The sequence below is a fragment of the Heloderma suspectum genome, chromosome 9 (genome assembly GCF_057233095.1).
Source record: "Heloderma suspectum isolate Gila_16-S chromosome 9, 16-S_ref, whole genome shotgun sequence".
NCBI lineage: Eukaryota > Metazoa > Chordata > Lepidosauria > Squamata > Helodermatidae > Heloderma > Heloderma suspectum.
Window position 1 is genome coordinate 30,565,315 of NC_139466.1, and position 18,092 is coordinate 30,583,406.

At 47.3% G+C, this 18,092-nt stretch overlaps 1 protein-coding gene across 1 annotated transcript in view; it reads right to left on the bottom strand.

The window, feature by feature from the left end:
* Nucleotides 1-18,092, bottom strand: part of LOC146338558 (sodium/hydrogen exchanger 2-like) — a 57,818-nt gene that overhangs the window by 16,736 nt on the left and 22,990 nt on the right. The window contains exons 10-11 of the mRNA XM_084813278.1: nucleotides 7,345-7,434; nucleotides 2,182-2,252 (exon numbers count right to left, since the gene is read on the bottom strand). Coding sequence (XP_084669404.1) covers nucleotides 2,182-2,252; nucleotides 7,345-7,434 — 161 coding nt within the window. The remainder of the gene's footprint in view (nucleotides 1-2,181; nucleotides 2,253-7,344; nucleotides 7,435-18,092) is intronic.

The window sequence follows — 18,092 nt, forward strand, 5'->3', positions numbered from 1 at the left end:
GCATTCCTAGATTAGAAAGCAGTCCAGGGAGTGACCGAGCAGAGGTAGCAGACTTGGTGGATGCGCGACGCAGACGCAGAGAGCGGTGCCAGATGGAGGGTGCAGAAAGGAGGCGCAGTGCCCGGTTGGCGCGCAAACAACGGCTGCGCCCCGAGGATCCAAGGGAAAAGGGGAGGGACTCTCCCTAGTCCTTAAGTTCAGGGGTCTGCCAGTAATTCCCTTTCAAATGGGGACCAACTGCTCCAACTTAGGGCATAGGTACTGTGCTGCTCAGATCTAGTTGCTACCTGTAGAGTTGTTAAGTTGTAAAAGAAGAATAAAGCTTTGAAAGGAATCCCTTTGTCTGTGTCTGGACTTGGCTACTGGATTAGACTGCGAGAGGCCTCCAAGGAGCCCTTGACACACAGTACCTGATGGAACTCCTCTCCCGGCATGAACCGACCTGTGCATTGCACTCTGCATCTAAGGCCCTCCTCTGAGGGAGGCTCGGAGGGCAGCACCAAGGGAGAGGGCCTTCTCGGTGGTGGCTCCCCACTTACAGAATAATCTCCCTGACAAGGCCTGCCTGGCACTAACATTGTTATCTCTTCCATGCCAGGTTAAAACTGCCCTCTCCTCTCAGGCATTTGGCAGAATATAATGAGTCTATTGATTGTCTCTGGCTGATTGTTTTTGTTTTAGATATACATTGTTGTTGTGTGCTTTATTTGTTCTATGTTATCACGTGAATGGTTTTATATTTTATATAGTGTATCTTAATGGTTTTTAATTTTTGTGAACTGTCCAGAGAGTTTTGGCTATGGGGCGTGTAGAAATATAAAAAAATGAAATGAAATGAAACCCTGAAACAGGCCTGCTCTGTGGTGGCACTCACTTTGTGGAATGCCCACTTCCTTGGTATATGGGAGGTGCCATTTGTGGCATGTTTTAGGTGCTAGTTAAAGACCTACCATTTCACTCAAGCCTTCCCTGACTGATTGTGCTGCCCAGTTTGTTGATTATTAGCTATCCAATTTTAATATTTTTAGGGGGCAATGCTATTCAGATGTACGACCGCCTATCCATACGATGTGTCGTACAGGCATTTCCTGCCTCCCCACCCTGGAACACCCCCCGGAACACCCCTTTTTGGCCGCTCCACACTCCTCTTATGAGCACGGAGCACGGGGATTTTCCACGCTGGTTCCGAGGCAGTGCGGAACTGGGGGGAGGTCAGTTCTCCAGGAACCAACCTTGGACTGCAGGCTCTGAGGTCGGTTCCCGGAAAACCAGATATCCTATGGTCGTCTAGCTGCTGTCCAGAGGCCATAGGATTGCTCCCTTAATCAGCTATTTATTTAGTTAGTTTTAAAATGTTTTTAACTGCGACGTTTTGCAGTCTCTGTTTTAAAATATTTTAAATGTGGAGATTTTGCATTTAAAACATTTATGTTGTAAACCACTTCAAGGTGTCTTTTTAGATAGAGTCAAGTGGCCTATAAATTAATTAAATAAATGACAAATTAAATGAAGTCAGATTTCTGAGATCGTCTTCATGTTGTCTCCCACCATCACCAGCAAACCTGTTGCTCAGAAGAAGACTGAGCTGCACCCGAACAGATATTAAAGTGAAGAGATGCTCCTGCATTGCATTAAGATGAGGAGCCATTAAGGGAGCAAACCAGCATACCTGCAGAAAGTGTGGTCCAACTTGAGACACACTCAAATTCACTGAACCTATGGTCGTGGTTTAAAAGGAATCAGAAGTACTAATAAAACACCCAGTTCAAAGGAAATCGCTGCTGTATAATTATAGTGCAGCAGGAGAAACCCATTTCCAGCAACCATCCGGGCTTTGTATAGTCCAAAAACTCATACTTTTTCCTGAGTCTTTCTTTGATGGGGCCACTGTGAATGATATTCGATGGGTCAGGATGTCTTCTACGCCTAGGAATGGTGAACAACTTCTTGTTTTAAATTAGCTTCCAAACAATCCAGTCCTACCTTTTGTGTTTAAAGAAAAGAAGAAAGGGGAAAGCTGTCTCTTTTTGTTTGGTGACAATTATCTATTTTGTGACACGAGGATGAACGTCGCTGAGCCATCCCTAGCGGGGACTTTATGAAAACAGAAATCAGACTTGTGACTTGTTGTTGTTTTCCCCTTTACACATGTACAGACTTGTATTTTGAGCAAATCCTTACTTGTCTTTCCAATAATACTGTCCCCAGTGTCCTGATATATCTTCTATGCCAGCCAACAAATGATCCAAGAACTAAACAGAGGGAGAGAGAGAAAGAGACGGATTTTGCTGTACACAGCTGTATTGTTGTTGTTGCATAAAGGATGAACTAAGGGAGATAGCATCAGAAGCCCATAGACAAAACAACAGTGTGGGTTTTGGAGACAAATGCAGCACTCCGGAAAGAAAGATGGGAGCTGGCTGTATAATTTTCCCATTTCAGTCTCCACAAATATTTGTTATTTCATAGATAGATAGATAGATAGATAGATAGATAGATAGATAGATAGATAGATAGATAGATGTGTGTGTGTGTGTGTGCGTGTGTTCTCAACTGCCTTTCCTTGAAAACCTTGAGGTGGTGATTTTTAAGGAAAGATCTAAGATCTTTTTTAAGTAACAAAAAACAAGACAACAGCCAGCCTGAAAGTCATACCATAGTTAATGGTTCAAACTCAGGCCCGAATTAGATGTAATGAATACAATACAGATATGGCCAGCGGAGGCTGGTGGCTCCGAGTTTGGTGGAGCTATGCATCCATTCCAGTTTGCAGTCATAACCAGCCAAAACTGTAAAGAAGCTGTCCAAGGTGCTGAACCCTATCGCTAAACTAGGGTCGGCACCTTGGATAGCGCCTTTAGAGTTCTGGCTGGTCCTGACTGAAACCCAGAATGGATTCCCAGCCCCACCGAAATCAGAGCCACCAGCCTCCACTGATGTAATGACTACAGTACAGATGTGGCTGCCATGTATCTGGTCCCCTCACATAAAGTCTAGTTAGTTCAACTTATTTGTGCATCCTGACATCACGATGGGGGGTGTTTCCCTATCTTTGTGCACGTCACTGGTGGACGTGTTCTGTTTCCACTGGTGGGAAACAGAACATAGGCAGCTGTCTTATGCCAAGTTAGACCACTGGTCCACCTAGCCAATACTGTCGACACTGACTAGCTGCAGCTCTTCAGGGTTTCAGACAGGGGTCTTCCCTAGCCCTCCCTGGAGATGTGAATGATTGCCTCTGGGACCTCCTACATACAAAACATGAGCTCTACCACCGAGCTATGGTCCTTCCACTAAAAATAAAGTAAGATTCCAGTCCCTATGAATAAAGGCTGATTTACCAGGAACGTAGGAAGGTGCCTTATACCGAGTCAGACTAGCTCAGTATTGCCTACACTGACTGGCAGTGGATCTCCAGGATTTCAGACAGGGTTCTTTTCCAGCCCTACCTGGAGATGCCAGGAATTGAACCTGCGACCTTCCGCATGCAAAGCAGGTGCTCTACCACTCAGCTATTGCCATCCCAATACCTGCACTAGCTATCTGCTGTCTTCCATGCTAATTTCAAGATGCTGATTTATACTGAGTTATGGTCTCTCTCATACACACAGCATTGTGACATCGGGGCATTGTAATATAAGATGTTACAATGGAGGGGACTCTTCTATTTTATTTTATTTTTAAAATACTTAGTACATTTACACTCCAAACTTCTTCCACCGTGGAGTTTAAGGGAGTATAAGTGAGGTTCCCTGGGAGCTACCCATCCAGATGCTGACCAGACCCAGACGTGCTTAGCTTCAGCAAGGTATCATTGTCTTGTGCCATCAGGCTACATCCTGGGAAGCTAGAGCCATGGCTGCCATTTTTGTTAACAATGGTATCTCTAATATAACATCTAGTTCCCACATTAAAAGACTGAGAGAATAAAAGGGTCTTTGCAGGGGAAAGGGAAGCAATCGCAAACACTGCATGATTAAAGTTCCTACTAGTTGTTGGATCCATCCTTTGCAGAGCTGGTACCAGCATCTGGCATCCTTGGGCAGCTGCCATGGGCCAAGCAACAGGGGGGGGGGGCATTCCTAACATAGGCCACAGGCCCCTGCAGTAGGCAGGTGAGTCTGAGAGCTACTTGCCATTTTCAATTTCCTACAAAGCCCTAGGGCACCCAACATAGCATCTCTCCCAACATAGCATCTCTCTGGCATCATGGGAAATGTAAAATGGTGGCCACCAATGCAGAACAGGGCCCACCTTGCCAAGGCTCTGTCGAACCTGGAGCCAGCCCTATGCTTTCTAATAATTTTCAGGGATAGAATGGCAGCACTTGGATGTCCCAGCAACCAAGGGTTTTGTTTGTTTGTTTTCAACCCTTGGATTCTCTCAACAAAGCAGGAATGAGTGAACGTCCTGGCTCCCACAACCCAATCGCACCTGCTGGGGCTAAATCACCCATCCATGGGTGTGATGTCTGAACTGGGAAGTCTGGGTTATTGGGGGGTTCCAACTCTGGGTTGTCCAACAACCCAGAATTCCCAGTTTGAATATCACACTAAACAACCCAGAGATGCAGCACCCCTGGGTTTTTCAGCTAGGGCGTCAAGAGCAGAAACACACTGGGCTGGTTCACAGGATCATGGAAGGGGAAATAAGCCTCACCGCGGGTGCCCTGTTACATGCTGGGCAGGTAGCATAATTACCCTGGGCCTCATAGCTTGTCATGTTGTGTGAACCCAGCAAGGGTAGCGTCAGGAGCACCCTAGCTGCCTCTTACAGTCCCCTCCAATCACCAACTCAGGACACAGAAGACGAGGATTCTTTCCAAGGCTTTATTCCTTTATTACTTTATGACTCTTTCAGATACTAATCACTAGCGACTAAGCAAGGAACAGCACTGGGGTAGATAGCAGAGTAGCCTAAGCTCCAGGTAAGGCAGTTGGTTCCCGTTTGAAGGAGAACCGCGGGAAGACCCTGAACTTATGGGCTATGGAGAGATCCTCCCTCTTTCCCTTGGGTCCTTGGGATGCGACCGTTGTTTGAGCACCAAACGAGCGGAGTGCCTCCTTTCGGCGCCTTCCATCTGTCACCACTCCCTGCATCTGCGCCGAGCGTCCAGCAAGCCCCCCTCCAGCGCTCTCTTGCTGCCAGGGTCACTATCTATCCCAGGAATGCTGGCAGGAGGAATCTCTGCCAGTTGCTGTGCTTGTGAGACATGAGTGTGCTCCTCTCCCACAGATTGCTGTTCCTCCTCAGAATCAGAACTGCTCTGGGGCTCTATGGGCTCAATTTCCACCCTGACAGGTAGCTTGTTGCCGTGGGTAACAAGCCACCCAGAACCCTTAAAGAGCCCATGGGTTCAGGGTTAGGAGGTCAGAGAAATTCGTTTGAGAGGTGGAATTTGGCACATTTTACAAGGTTCCCCGCCCCAGACTTCATTTGGCTTCCCGCTATGGGGCCTCACTTGATCTGCAGTGAGTCAGGTCAGTTCGCAGATTTTCCAAGAATTTTGCACTGGGGGGTGTCTGCAATTTTTGCAAATTTCTAAGCAATTTGGGCAAATTGCAGCTGAATTTGCACAAATTGCAGTCCGATTTGTGTGGATTATGCAACTTTGGCTGTATTTTGTGCAGGTTACTCAGATGTTTATGCAAATTGCTCAGAAATTTGTGCAACTTGCTCAGCAATTTATGCAAATTGCTTGGCAATTTGTGCAAATTGTACAACTTTCCCCCACCCCCAAAAAATGCGCAAAAAGGTTCCCAGAGTTTGGGAACAGTCCACAGCTTGGCTCACAGGTGTAAAGTGAGTTGTACACACCACGGAACTCTGCTGACCCAAAAAAAACACAGAATTTCCTAGCAATGGACATCCCTAGGTCTCATCAGATTCTCATGACAGAACAAGCCACACTGCTGAGGGTATTATACTAATCCCCCTGCCATGCAACTAGCAAGCTAGCATGGCTTATTTCCCCTTCTGTGATTGTATGAATTTGGTCTCTCACTGCAGCTTCATTCACAACAACCCTGCATTAAAAAAATTTTAAAAACAAGGTTGTTGTGATGTCCAGACTGGGTCGTTATCTGTCCACTAGGGTCTTCTCAAATAACCCAAGAACGCTAAGCTTTACTTTGGATTTCTCATTGCATGCTACCCAAAGAAGAACCCTTTTCCTGCTTGGAAAAAGGTTCGACTCTTCAGCTTGTCGAACTGATCCATTGGCCTTATACTGAGGCTTAGAATATAAAGCCTTTGGATAGGAGAAGTGCTTTCCTGAACTGATTCACACATACATATTCATTTCTTGAAAATGGCAAATGAAGAAGAAATTATTTGCATGTGCAAAAAAGCTACTACCATACTGACTTTGCCCTGGGCAAAGCTTTCAGGTCACCCCACATCACCTCAAACAAAATACATTTCAATGTGGACCCAACTCACCCATTTCAACGCAAGACACAGAAGCCTCTTGCTCTATTGATGCAGTAAACTGAGGTGGGGATGAAATGGTGGAATCGACTATACCAATACAGACATCAGGGGGATACCACTTTTGAATGTTCCCTTACATAAGAACATTGAGTGGGTTCGCATGTAATGAGAAGCCACAGTAGGGGAATTTCCCTGTGAGGCTTCTCATTGCCATGGCAGCCACCATTTTCAATATTCAAGCCACAGCAGGGGTGCACCATAGATTGTCATTATGTGCCAACCCATGAGGGTGGGTTGTTGGGGTGCTTGACAAGCCACCAAAACCCTAGAACACACCATGGGTTCTGCGTGGTTTGTCAGGTACTCAGCAACCCAGCCTTGTCGGATTGGCATGTAATGACAAGCTACGGCGCGCCCTTGCCGTGGCTTGAATATTCAATATGGCAGCCACTACAGTGACGAGAAGCCTCATGGGGAATTTCCCCTACAGTGACTTCACATTATGTGTGACCCTCCCTCCCCCCCCCCATCTAAAGGTAGAACAACAATATGGCAAGGAAAGGGGTGGAGCTTTATTCTTGATATGATAATGCTTTACTTTCAGGGAGTGTTTTTAACATAGGAGAGCATTCAGCAATAGTGTCCCACACCCAACTACAGCCTGAAGAAGTATGATTCACTCTACCACCTCAAGAAGTCTCTGCCACCTCATTCTGCTCTATGCGTAAATCCAGCCCGAGTATAGATGAAGCATCAAATGATGTACATGCCTGAGTCAGCCTTCAATCTAGAGATGGGGTGTGTGGGGCCTTTCAGCCACAGCCGTTCCTGGGGGATTACTTAGGATTCTACAGTGTGAATAATTATGGACCCTTTTGGTGATGTTCTTGCTTTCCTTGTATGAGAACTTACCCGAATATGAATTTGTTCCCCAACAGTGGGGAGACTTGCTTGTTTTCTGGTGACATCTAGCAAGTCAACTAGGGGACGGATGGTCATACCCTGTGGTACAAAATGAGAGAGGGAGAGAAAGAGAGAGAATGTACACATTTAATTCAAAACCTGTATTAATCGAAGAGCAAATTATATTTCCAGTGCCAAGGTGTGAGTGCCAGTCCTTAAATAGCCAAAATGGCACCATCCATTCACAAGAGGGAAATATCAGTAGGCTTGGGAAAACCCCAAGGTTTGCAGAAGTGCGTACACGCGCGCACACACACACACACACACACCCTAAGGAAGGTGATGGGAGTTCTTTGGTAGTGATGCCTCCTGTTAGAAAGGAAATTAGCAGAGAAAAAACAAAAGGCAAAACAGAATGAGCATTTACCAGTCCCACATGCAGACAAGGCTATCTGAATAAAGGAGACCACACCCTTCTTTAGTGAAGAAAAAGTAAAAGCTTTACTCAAAATATAATCTTGCCTAAAAATGCAGGTACAGTGTAGAGGTTTTTTTTTTAAAAAAAAAAAAAACCAATTTCTTCAGTCCATTTATGTTCTTTAACACTGGCAGAAGAGAGACAGCAAACACAACTGCAATTGTGGAGGTCAGAGAGGAAGGAAGGAAGGAAGGAAGGGGAGGAGCAAAAGGAACAAATCACAGGAAACCACACTGTAGGCTATAGAGAGCCTGAGGCTACCTGTGGACTAAATTCCCATGAACTAACTACAACCCTGCCCCTTTCCAGCAACTTGCAGATGAGGTTGCAATATTCCCAACAGAAGGAATCCAATCAGGGCTGAGCATGTTTAGTGGTCACAGAAATCTGACTGTTGGGGGGGGGGAGACAGAATGAAGCAGCCTTCCCCAACTTGGTGCCCTCCTGATGTATTGGACTACTCCCATCATCTCCAACCAGCATGGCCATTGGCCTGGAGGGCACTAGTTTTGGGAAGGCCGGAATGGTGTATCATTTGAGAAAGCATGGTGGTTAACTGAAGCAGTGAACAGGAGCACCTCACACTAGAATAGCTTATTGTAGGTTTACACACTTGTGTCTTTTGGTTTTGCCCATTTATGGAGGTCATCAGGGTTTTTTAAAAAAATGAAAGGGTACCCCAACAACCCACCTTCGCCATGTTGGCATGCAGTGACAAGCTATGGTGCACCATTACCACAGCTGGAATATTCAAAATGGTGGCCACCCCAGTGACAAGATGTGACCTAAAGGGCTGGGAGTTGTAGGACTTTTTTCTGTCTAAACATGCATAGCATTGTGCCCTAAATGTGTCTTTGCATTTGTGCAAAGGGATCACAGCAAGTATGCAGGGGGAATGTAGCCTTTTCCTCCCCTGCAACTCTCCTGAGCAAAATCCCTCCTTTGAAGGTGGATACAGAGACACATTGAATAATGAATATGTCTAGTTTGGCCTCAAGACTGGGATTAATCGGTGGGGGGACAAAAAAGAGCTGGGCCAAAAAGAAAATCAAAATGAAAATAAAGATTCAGACCATTGCAGATAGGATGCTGAAGCTTTTCAAAGTGTTCTTTAAACTGTCCAACCTGCAATACAATCTAGACTTGGTGCCTCCAACATGGTGCCCATGGACTCCAAAGTGCCCACAGACATGTTTCTTGGTGCCCATCAGACTCCCTGCATCTCTAGATAGATAGATAGATAGATAGATAGATAGATAGATAGATAGATAGATACACACACACACCTACTGTCATGCTGCAAAGCAAAGTGCTGCTCTTCAGGGCCATCTTTATTTGGGTTCAAAAAAGATTGGTTTTGTGTTTGGGAGCTCAGAGCCCACCTCTGCCTTGTAAGAAGCTTCTTGGGCAAGCTACGTTTGCTTGAGTCTCATCCACTTGCCTTCTGGGAAAAGGGTATTTTGAGACTGGCCATGCCCACCATGCCAGCCATTTTATGAAACGGCAAATTTGTTTTTTTTCTGCCTGACACCTGGAGATTCTTTGCCAGTCAGAGCAAACAATACTGGGTTAGGCAAGTCAATCATCTCACCTGGCATAAGGCATATTCCCAGGCTGTCTGATGACATCCTGGTTGCAGAGGTGCATGGAAGAGGGGGGCCAGGATTGGAGAAAGGCTAGCTCAAAAGTGCTGAAAATGACTCCACAGTAGAACTGCCACCATTGAGGACAGGAGACTCTGGTATATCATAGAATCATCAAATAGTAGGGTTGGAAGGGGCCTTATAAGACCATCGAGTCCAACCCCCTGCTCAATGCAGGAATCCAGGTCAAAGTATCCCTGACAGATGGCTGTTCAGCCTCGTCTTGAATGCCTCCAGTGTGGGAGAGCCCACCACCTCCCTAGGGAATCAGTTCCATTGTCATCTTGCTCTAACAGTCAGGAATGTTTTCCTGATGATCAGCTGGAATCTGGCTTCCTGTAACTTGAGCCCATTATTCCATGTCCTGCACTCTGGGATGATCAAGGACATGGAAGAATGGGCTCAAGTGACAGGAAGCCAGATTCTGGCTGAACATCAGGAAAAACGTCCTGACTGTTAGAGCAAGATGACAATGAAACCGATTCCCTAGGGAGGTGGTGGGCTCTCCCACACTGGAGGCATTCAAGACGAGGCTGGACAGCCATCTGTCAGGGATGCTTTGACTGCATTGAGCAGGGGGTTGGACTTTATCTTTAGCAACTGCGTGGCAAGCAGAAATTCAGCAGAGGAAACCTCACCACCCTATAACTTCCTGCTGCAAAAAGCTGTGCCTGATGAATTTGTCATCTAGTGACTTGCATTATGTCTCAGTAGACATGCTACTATCAAGGATTTAGGTTCGCCACAAGATGGCACTAGAAGGTCAAAAAAACACAGCTGCTTCATGCACTCCCCCTACCATCTCCACACACACATGCACAGACACACCTTCAAAACATGTCTTGCCATAAATACATAATTCTCAAGCAAAGCCTTTGCCCCGGAGTCCACAAGTATGGCTGGCCACGGCAACTGGAAATGTAATGCTGCTGATCAGCTGGGATAGCCTGCAGTATACAACAGAAGTGTCCAGCTTTTTAAAAAATAACTGCCAGCAAAGGCAGAGTGTGCCTCTCTTTCAAAATGGTACCAGCTTCGATCTTGTGTTGTCAAGGGCTGGCGTAGGATGGCCCCAAAATACATCACTGAAATACATCACCGAAGGAAGAGGAGGGAAGGTAGTCGAGATTCGTATGAAATGTGCATGAAATGTGCATGAAGTGTGCATGTGACAATATATATGGGGCTGGATCCTGGTTTGGTCATACTTGGAGCAGACTCATTGAAATCAATGAGCTGTGACTACTTAAGTCCCACTGATTTCAACGCGTCTACTCATAGCATGACTAAATCTGGACCCAGCTAGGGATGCTGGAGAAATCCGCTGTGGACCCAAATGAGGCCTAAATGGCACAAAAGGCCACAATTTACATAGAAGGAAGTGCTTTATGGCCGCAAGTGCCATAAACTATGCAATTTATGGCCGTAATTTTCCCACAATAGGCTAATGGCACCCGCCATTAGGCTGTTGTGCCTTTTAGAGAGCTGGAGAGCCTCCCAGCGAACTATGGCGGATGCGCTAGGGCTCCAGGAAAATCCGCAGGGCCTTAAGCAGCCCAGATTTCCCTGCAGTGGAAACCCCCCTCCAGATCGGAGTTTGGGGGGTTCACCCATCCCTAGATCCTACCCATGTAATCGGTGCAAATTTGAAAATAATAACTTTCATTTAAATAGAAATACAATATATCTCATCCTAGCGGGGAAGAATTGTGATGAGGTGTCCTGTGTGGCTTGCTCAGCTGCCCAGATGTTGCTAACTATTCATGGGCAACTCCAGACCTCCCTTCTTAGGGTTCTTCATCTTTAAATTGGACTTGGACTGGACAGCTGTTCAAATGAAGGACGGTCCTTTGTAAAGTAGGACACATGGCCCCCAGGCTGGAGGGAAGGGGTAGCCACAAACACGCACATGTACACACCCTGTAATTTCCACTTGCCAGAGCCAGCCCAACACATTTTGCTGCCTGAGGCAAAGAACAAGATGGCACCCTCTCCCAGTCCATATACAAGCCAAGTGGACTGTTTCTTCAACACTGACACCCTCCACTGCACCTGAAGGAGCAGGTTAGCTTAGGAGGCACAGGCCAGGTTGCATGCTCCTCCAACACCTTGCTGCCACCTCCCAACATCTGCTGCCTGAGGCAACTGCCACACTCTGCCTCATGGTAGAACCGGCCCTGCCACTCGCTAATCTCAGCACAGAAAAGGGTCACCCTTTCTGTGCCCCTGTGAAGCAGAAAGGGAGCAAACCAGACCTCACTGCCTACAGGAACAGTGGTTGGCTGCCAGGCACAGCCAGAAGGTACCTGCTTCATCTGCCCTCATTGCACAATACAAGTCCAACGGTTACATTAGGATATCACTTACTAACTGCCAAAACAGAGGACAAAAGAGGGTAGTGATTTGCATGACACTTGCATATGCTAATTGATATGTAGAGATGCAAATTAAGAAATAATTATTATAATTTTAATAGAAATACAGTACATCTCACCATCCCGGGGAAGTTTCTGACCAGGTGACCCATGTGCCTCTCTGTTCAGTCTGCTGCCAACGTGCTAACCGTGGATGTGCAAAAGTTCTTATGGTTCTTTATCTTTAAACCAGAATTGGATAGGACAACCCTTCAAATATAGGACACCTTCAAATAGAGGTTGGTCCTCTGGCAGCCCTTCAAATGGAGGACCGTCCTCTATAAAAGAGGACACATGGCCACCCTAGTTCACAATCTTGTTGTCTTTAAATAACATCACATCTTTAAACAGACTCCAGTGTTCATATAGTGATGCATGACATGTACTGTGCATCCCCAAACCCAAAGCCTGTCTCTCCTTGACATAAGGCCGGCCCTACCATTTAGAGCAGGGGTGATGAACCTATCTATCTATCTATCTATCTATCTATCTATTCATTCATTCATTTAAATATTTGTGTACCACTCCACATCCAAAGATTTTGGAGTGGTGAACAGCAGATAGGATAAAAGAATAAAAATACCATGTTAAAATAATTAATTTTTTTTAAAAAAGAAACAGAGTTCTGATAAAACCAAGTTTTGATTAGGGATGTATGAATCCCTTACCTTGCCATCCATGGGGGGTCCACGGGGGGGCGGCGATCCGTTCCTCCCCTCCCCCGAATCCTCACCAGCTGGCTCTGCTCCGCGGCAATTCCGTGGAGCCGCCAGCTGGCTCCGAAGCCCCAGCAATACGGCCACCAATGCCATATCGCTGGCTGGACTGACTAACTGAGGACACAAATGGCATTCAGCATAGACAAATACGCCATTTGCGTCCCTGTTCCTTCGTGCGATGGGCTACGTAAATCTTTACGTAGCCCATCGCGTGAAGGAACAGGGACGCAAATGGCGTATTTGGCTATGCTGGACGCAATTTGCGTCCGCAGTTAGTCCAGCCAGCGATATAGCAATGGCAGCCATATCGCTGGGGCTTCGGAGCTGGTGGCAGGCAGGATCTGCCGGCGAGGACTTCGCAACAGAGGAGGAGGCAGGAGATCCGATCCTCCATGGATTTCAGGGGTCTGTGGAGGATTTCTCCAACATCCCTAGTTTTGATAAACCACGGCTGGTTACTCAATGAAGGCCTCCAGAAATAGCAATATCTTCAGGAGGCGCCGGAAACATCACAACGCTTGCACCTGTCTGACCTCCGAAGGCAGGGGATTCCATCAGAAGGAGGGAACCGCACTGAAGGCTCTTTTCCTGGTGGACTCCAGTCGGGCCATGGGTCCATGTGGAACCACCAGAAACATGCCAGAGGACCACATTCCACCTCAGGGAAATTCTTGGGGGCTGTATTTCAGTGGTGAGCAGGGCTAAAAGCAAAAGGAGCAGGGCCAAAAAAACCAGCATGTTTTAGCTTAAAGCTCATACTGCCCATAACTAAGCCTCAGGAGGGGCATTTCAACCTTTTCGAATGGGGGGGAGATGGCACAAAAGCCAGAAACCACCAAGCAATCAGTGGCTGGAGGAAAGGGACATCAGTGCCTGGGAACCCCACAAGGCCAGACTTGACCCCTGTCCTGAGGTTCTGCACCCCTGATTTAGAGGAAGGCTACCACTTTGGAAGGCAGATGCTGGGGGCGGGGGGGGGGGAAGGTATGCCTATGTGCCTCCTGGCCATTCCCCTCTCTTGGAGGACAAGGCTGTGCATGCCCCCATTGGTAGTAGTGGAGGAAGAGTAGATCCTCCCATCCAAATTACCTCTCCCAAGGACCCTAGGCTGTGAAGGACGCAGGCCCCCGATTAGCCTCAGGGTCCTGGAGAGAGGGATGTCTGGGGCCAGAGAACACACCCCAGGACAACATGCATCCCTGGATGCAACTCCAACAAGGCCTCTTACATCCGGAATGGGGAAGGGGAGGTGCTTTTGCTTTCTTGCTTGGTTTTATTACACTTCCAGCCCACCTTTTTTCCTCTTTCAAGGAACCCGAGGTGGCTCACATGACCCTCCTCCTCTCCATTTTATCCTCACAGCTACCCTGTGAGGTAGGTTAGGCTGCGAGTCAGTGACTGGCCCACAGACACCCAGTGAGCTTCACAGCCAGGTGGGGACTAGAGCCCAGATCTCCCGAGTCCCAGTCCAACACTCTTAACCGTTACACCACACTGGCTCTCCGGTTAGCGTGCTGCTCAAGTTTGTGGCTACATGCAGAGCCCTGGACCTAAGCAGTTTAGCCCTGCTGCACCGTACTGGGAGTGTGAAATTTCCCCCATCTTTTCCCTCCTACAGCTCCTCACTGCCCACTTGTCTACAGATAAACATCAGTCCCCCAATGTCATGTCCCACTAGGCCAAGATACAGAACAAAAGATGAGGGCATGCAGACAGGAGTAGGCTGAATTATCAGTGACTGAGGTCACTGCCAACCCCAGGGTGGGAGTCAGGCTTTCCCCCCACTCCTGCATGCCTTCAACTGCTTCCGCCCTTCTGTCATTCACCCATGTAAGTGGATAGTTTAATTTACCCCAGCCTTCCCCAACATGGCCCCTCCAACGGAGTTGGCCTACGACTTGCATCACCCCCAGTTTCCATGCCCATATGGCACAGGGTGATGGGATTTGGAATTCAACGCAGCTGGAGCTTGGGAGGTTGGGGAAAGATGATTTCCCAAATTGGGGGGGGGGACACACACCTTACAATGCAATCCTATACATGTCTACTCAGAAGTAAGCCCCATTGAATTCAGTGAGGCTTACTCCCAGGTAAGTGTGCATAGGATTACAGCCATAAGTGCTGTAACTGGGGACATCGTGGTGGCAAAGAGTGAGATTACCCTCCATCCCTGACAGAGCTCCTATGATGGAAACATTCACCCTCAGCTCCCCGTGCAGTGTTAAAGTCCTCCCTCACCACACGCCCCACTAATCATGAGGACCAGCATCTTGTTAGTAGTCACAGATAAACAGCTGCTTCCCACATACATATGAAAGTATGTTTACATCCCATCTGCTGCACTAGCTAAAAAGCTGGAAGTTGGTGGGAGTCTAGTTCATCACAGGCAGCAAGTGTGTGTCTGTACGTGTGTGTGCATGTCTTGCATCCGTGAGGGGTGGCCAGCAAGGCGATTCACTAACGGGAAGCAATTGCACAAGCGGTTCCTGAAACCATGTTCTGGCCGCTTCTCTTTTTTCCACATTTCACAGCTATTACATCTATTACTTTCAGTGTTCTGCATTTTTAGACATTACTGTATGTCAAGCTAGCGACTTCCCATGCCTGTGGGGCAGTTCTGGGGAGGGGAGGGGAAAGCTGGTAACTGTTGGGAGGTGGCACTGGAGGCTGGGAGGGCATCTGAGTCAACACAGGGCATATGTACAGTTGCTGACTGGCTAGCAGGCCTTGCTGAGGTTAGCATGATCCTAGGCCTGCACTGGGACCTTCTAGCCTATCAGCAAGCACACACTTGCATGGTGCTGACTGAAATGCCCCTCCACTGCTGCCTCTCTTCCAATGTTTGCCAGGAAGGGCATGTTTTCCACTCCCCCACTTGACTGCCCCACAGCAGTGGCTGCTTGTTACAGCTGGAGCAGGCATGCAGAGGAGCCTCTTTCAGCCTGAGGGCTGGATTCCATTCCGGAGAAACTCTCAGAAGCTGAGCTCCAGTGGTGGGCAGAGCTGCAGGCAAAAGAAGGCCAGGACAAAGTACCCCAAACACCTCTTAAAGCTCTTACAGCCAGTAACTAAGCCCTTAGGAGTGACATTTTCAACTTTTTAGAAGGGGGGGGGACTGTGCACAAACCAGGCAACCACCAAATGAAAGGTGTTCAGGGGAAAGGGGTGAAGCCAAGCGAAGTGCATGGCCAGCTGAGGAACATGAGACGACTGGCTTGGTTCTAGTTTGGCCTGCAGACCTGGGACTTAACATAGGCTGACCATACGTACCGTTTTAAACAGGACAGTACCCTTTTTTTCCTATTTCCCAACCGTCCCATCGTTTTAATATAAATGTCAATTTTTTGTAAAAAACTGAACGCGTTTATCATAAGGCTCTATGCTAATCAATGCGTGCAGTAAAACTACTAGTGTGACGAAAGAGGAAGTTCCATTTACTTTACCCAGCCAGGGCCAGGCTTCTTGAGCTGGCGACGATCAGACACCGCCCCCTTGCTTGTCTGCAGTGGCGGGGAATTCAAGAGGCGGTCGCTAAGCCCCATTCAGCGTGTGGGAGCCAGGAGGGTGAGTCTTACTGTTATTTCTACCATCATTCCGCCCATAGAGATTCTTTCTGCCCTACATTCAGTTTGATTCGGACTTTTCAGACTCATATTTCAGTTCAACAGGCTGTTAGCTATTTTTTTATTATAGCGGAACTCTCCGGTGGGACATTAGCATATACCGGCTTCTGATAGCAGTCGGGGTGTTCATTCCCTTTTTTTTTTCCTTTTTGGTGTATGTTTATGATTTTTTGCAGTCTGGCCACTGCAGTCCTGCATTAGAGTGTTCAGTGTGGTATGCCGTACAGATTTGTTTACTGCTCATGTGATATTTTATAAGTATTTTATATACAGTACTGTGCAAAAGTCTTAGGCCACCATTAGATTTGTTGTTTTAGCAATGGTATAATGACCATATATAATTATTTCTCAGTCTCTTCATTAGAATACAACCAGAAAATACAGGAAATTTGTATGCAGTATTCAACAATAGAAAAAAGAAAAGAAAAAACAGCTTCCATAGGCTAAAGTGGCAAGTATTTAGTGTGATCTCCCCTTACACTAGAGTAACAGCAGGCACCTGGCCAGGAATGGTCTTCGTGGAAGGGTAGCAGCCAAGAAACCACTTTTGCGGAAGGGGAACAGGGTGAAAAGGCTAAGATTAGGGGTTGTGTGAAACCCCGCTTACCTGGCTCCGCCGGGTTCCGCAGGTGGGGGGAGGCGATCCGTTCCTCCCCCCGGAATCCTCGATGCGGGGGAGGCGATCCATTCTTCCCCCCCAGAATCCTGCCTGGCTGGCTTCGCTCTGCGGCCAGGCCTCAGAGCCGCCAGCCAGGCCAACCCGCAGCGGGGCCTCCAGCCGCTGCCAGGCTGGTGTGGACGCAAATGGCGTCCTGTGTAGGAGACGCCATTTGCGTCCCTACGCCGGCCCGTGATAGGCTATGTAAATATTTATGTAGCCTATCACGGCTAAAGCAGGGATGCAAATGGCATCCCAGGTATCCCAGGTAGGCTCCATTTCATGGGGCTTTCCAGGGTGGTGGGGCAGGGGTCTCCATTCCGCCACAGATTCCAGGGGGCTAAATTCACTGGAATTCGGCCCCCCTGGGATCCGTGGCGGAATTCTCTAACATTCCTAGCTAAGATATGCTAAAGCTCACAAAGACTGGAATGAGGATCAGTGGAAAAGAGTATTATGGAGTGATGAATCCAAGTTTGAAATTTTGGGGTCCAATCGTCGACAACATGTGAGAAGAAGAGTTGGAGAGATTGGGACGAATGACTGCTTGCGGCCTTCAGTGAAACATAGTGGAGGGTCTGTCCTGGTTTGGGGCTGCATTTCTGCCAGTGGTGTTGGCAATCTTGTCTGTGTAGATGGGATCATGAATCAAGCACACTGCTAATGCCATGAAATCATATTTAGCGAGGAAAACAGCTGATAAAACACTGACAGTCATGGACTGGCCTCCACAGAGTCCAGACCTGAATATTATAGAGGCAGTATGGGATCACCTGGACAGAGAAAGAAATAAAAGACAACCTATATCTAAAGAAGAACTCTGGGAAGTGCTGAAATCAGCCTGGTATTATATACCAAAAGATTACTTCAGAAAACTTCAGGACAGTCTCCCCAAAAGAGTTCAAGATGTGCTTAGAGCCAAGGGAGGTCACACTAAATACTGACTTTTGCCTATACATATTTCCTGTATTTTCTGTTTGTATCTTAATACAGAGACCAAAAAATAATTATGGACGGTCATTAAAACTTTGCTAAAACAACAAAGATGGTGGTGGCCTAAGACTTTTGCACAGTACTGTATGTATATTTATGAGTGGGGGGGGGGGTTGGGCATATGCAATAAAGTAGTGTTATTCATTTGCACCCTTTTCCATGTTCTTTTGCAGTGAGTTTAGGTTGTTTTTCATGAATACGGAATATTACATAACCCCGTCCTGTTTTT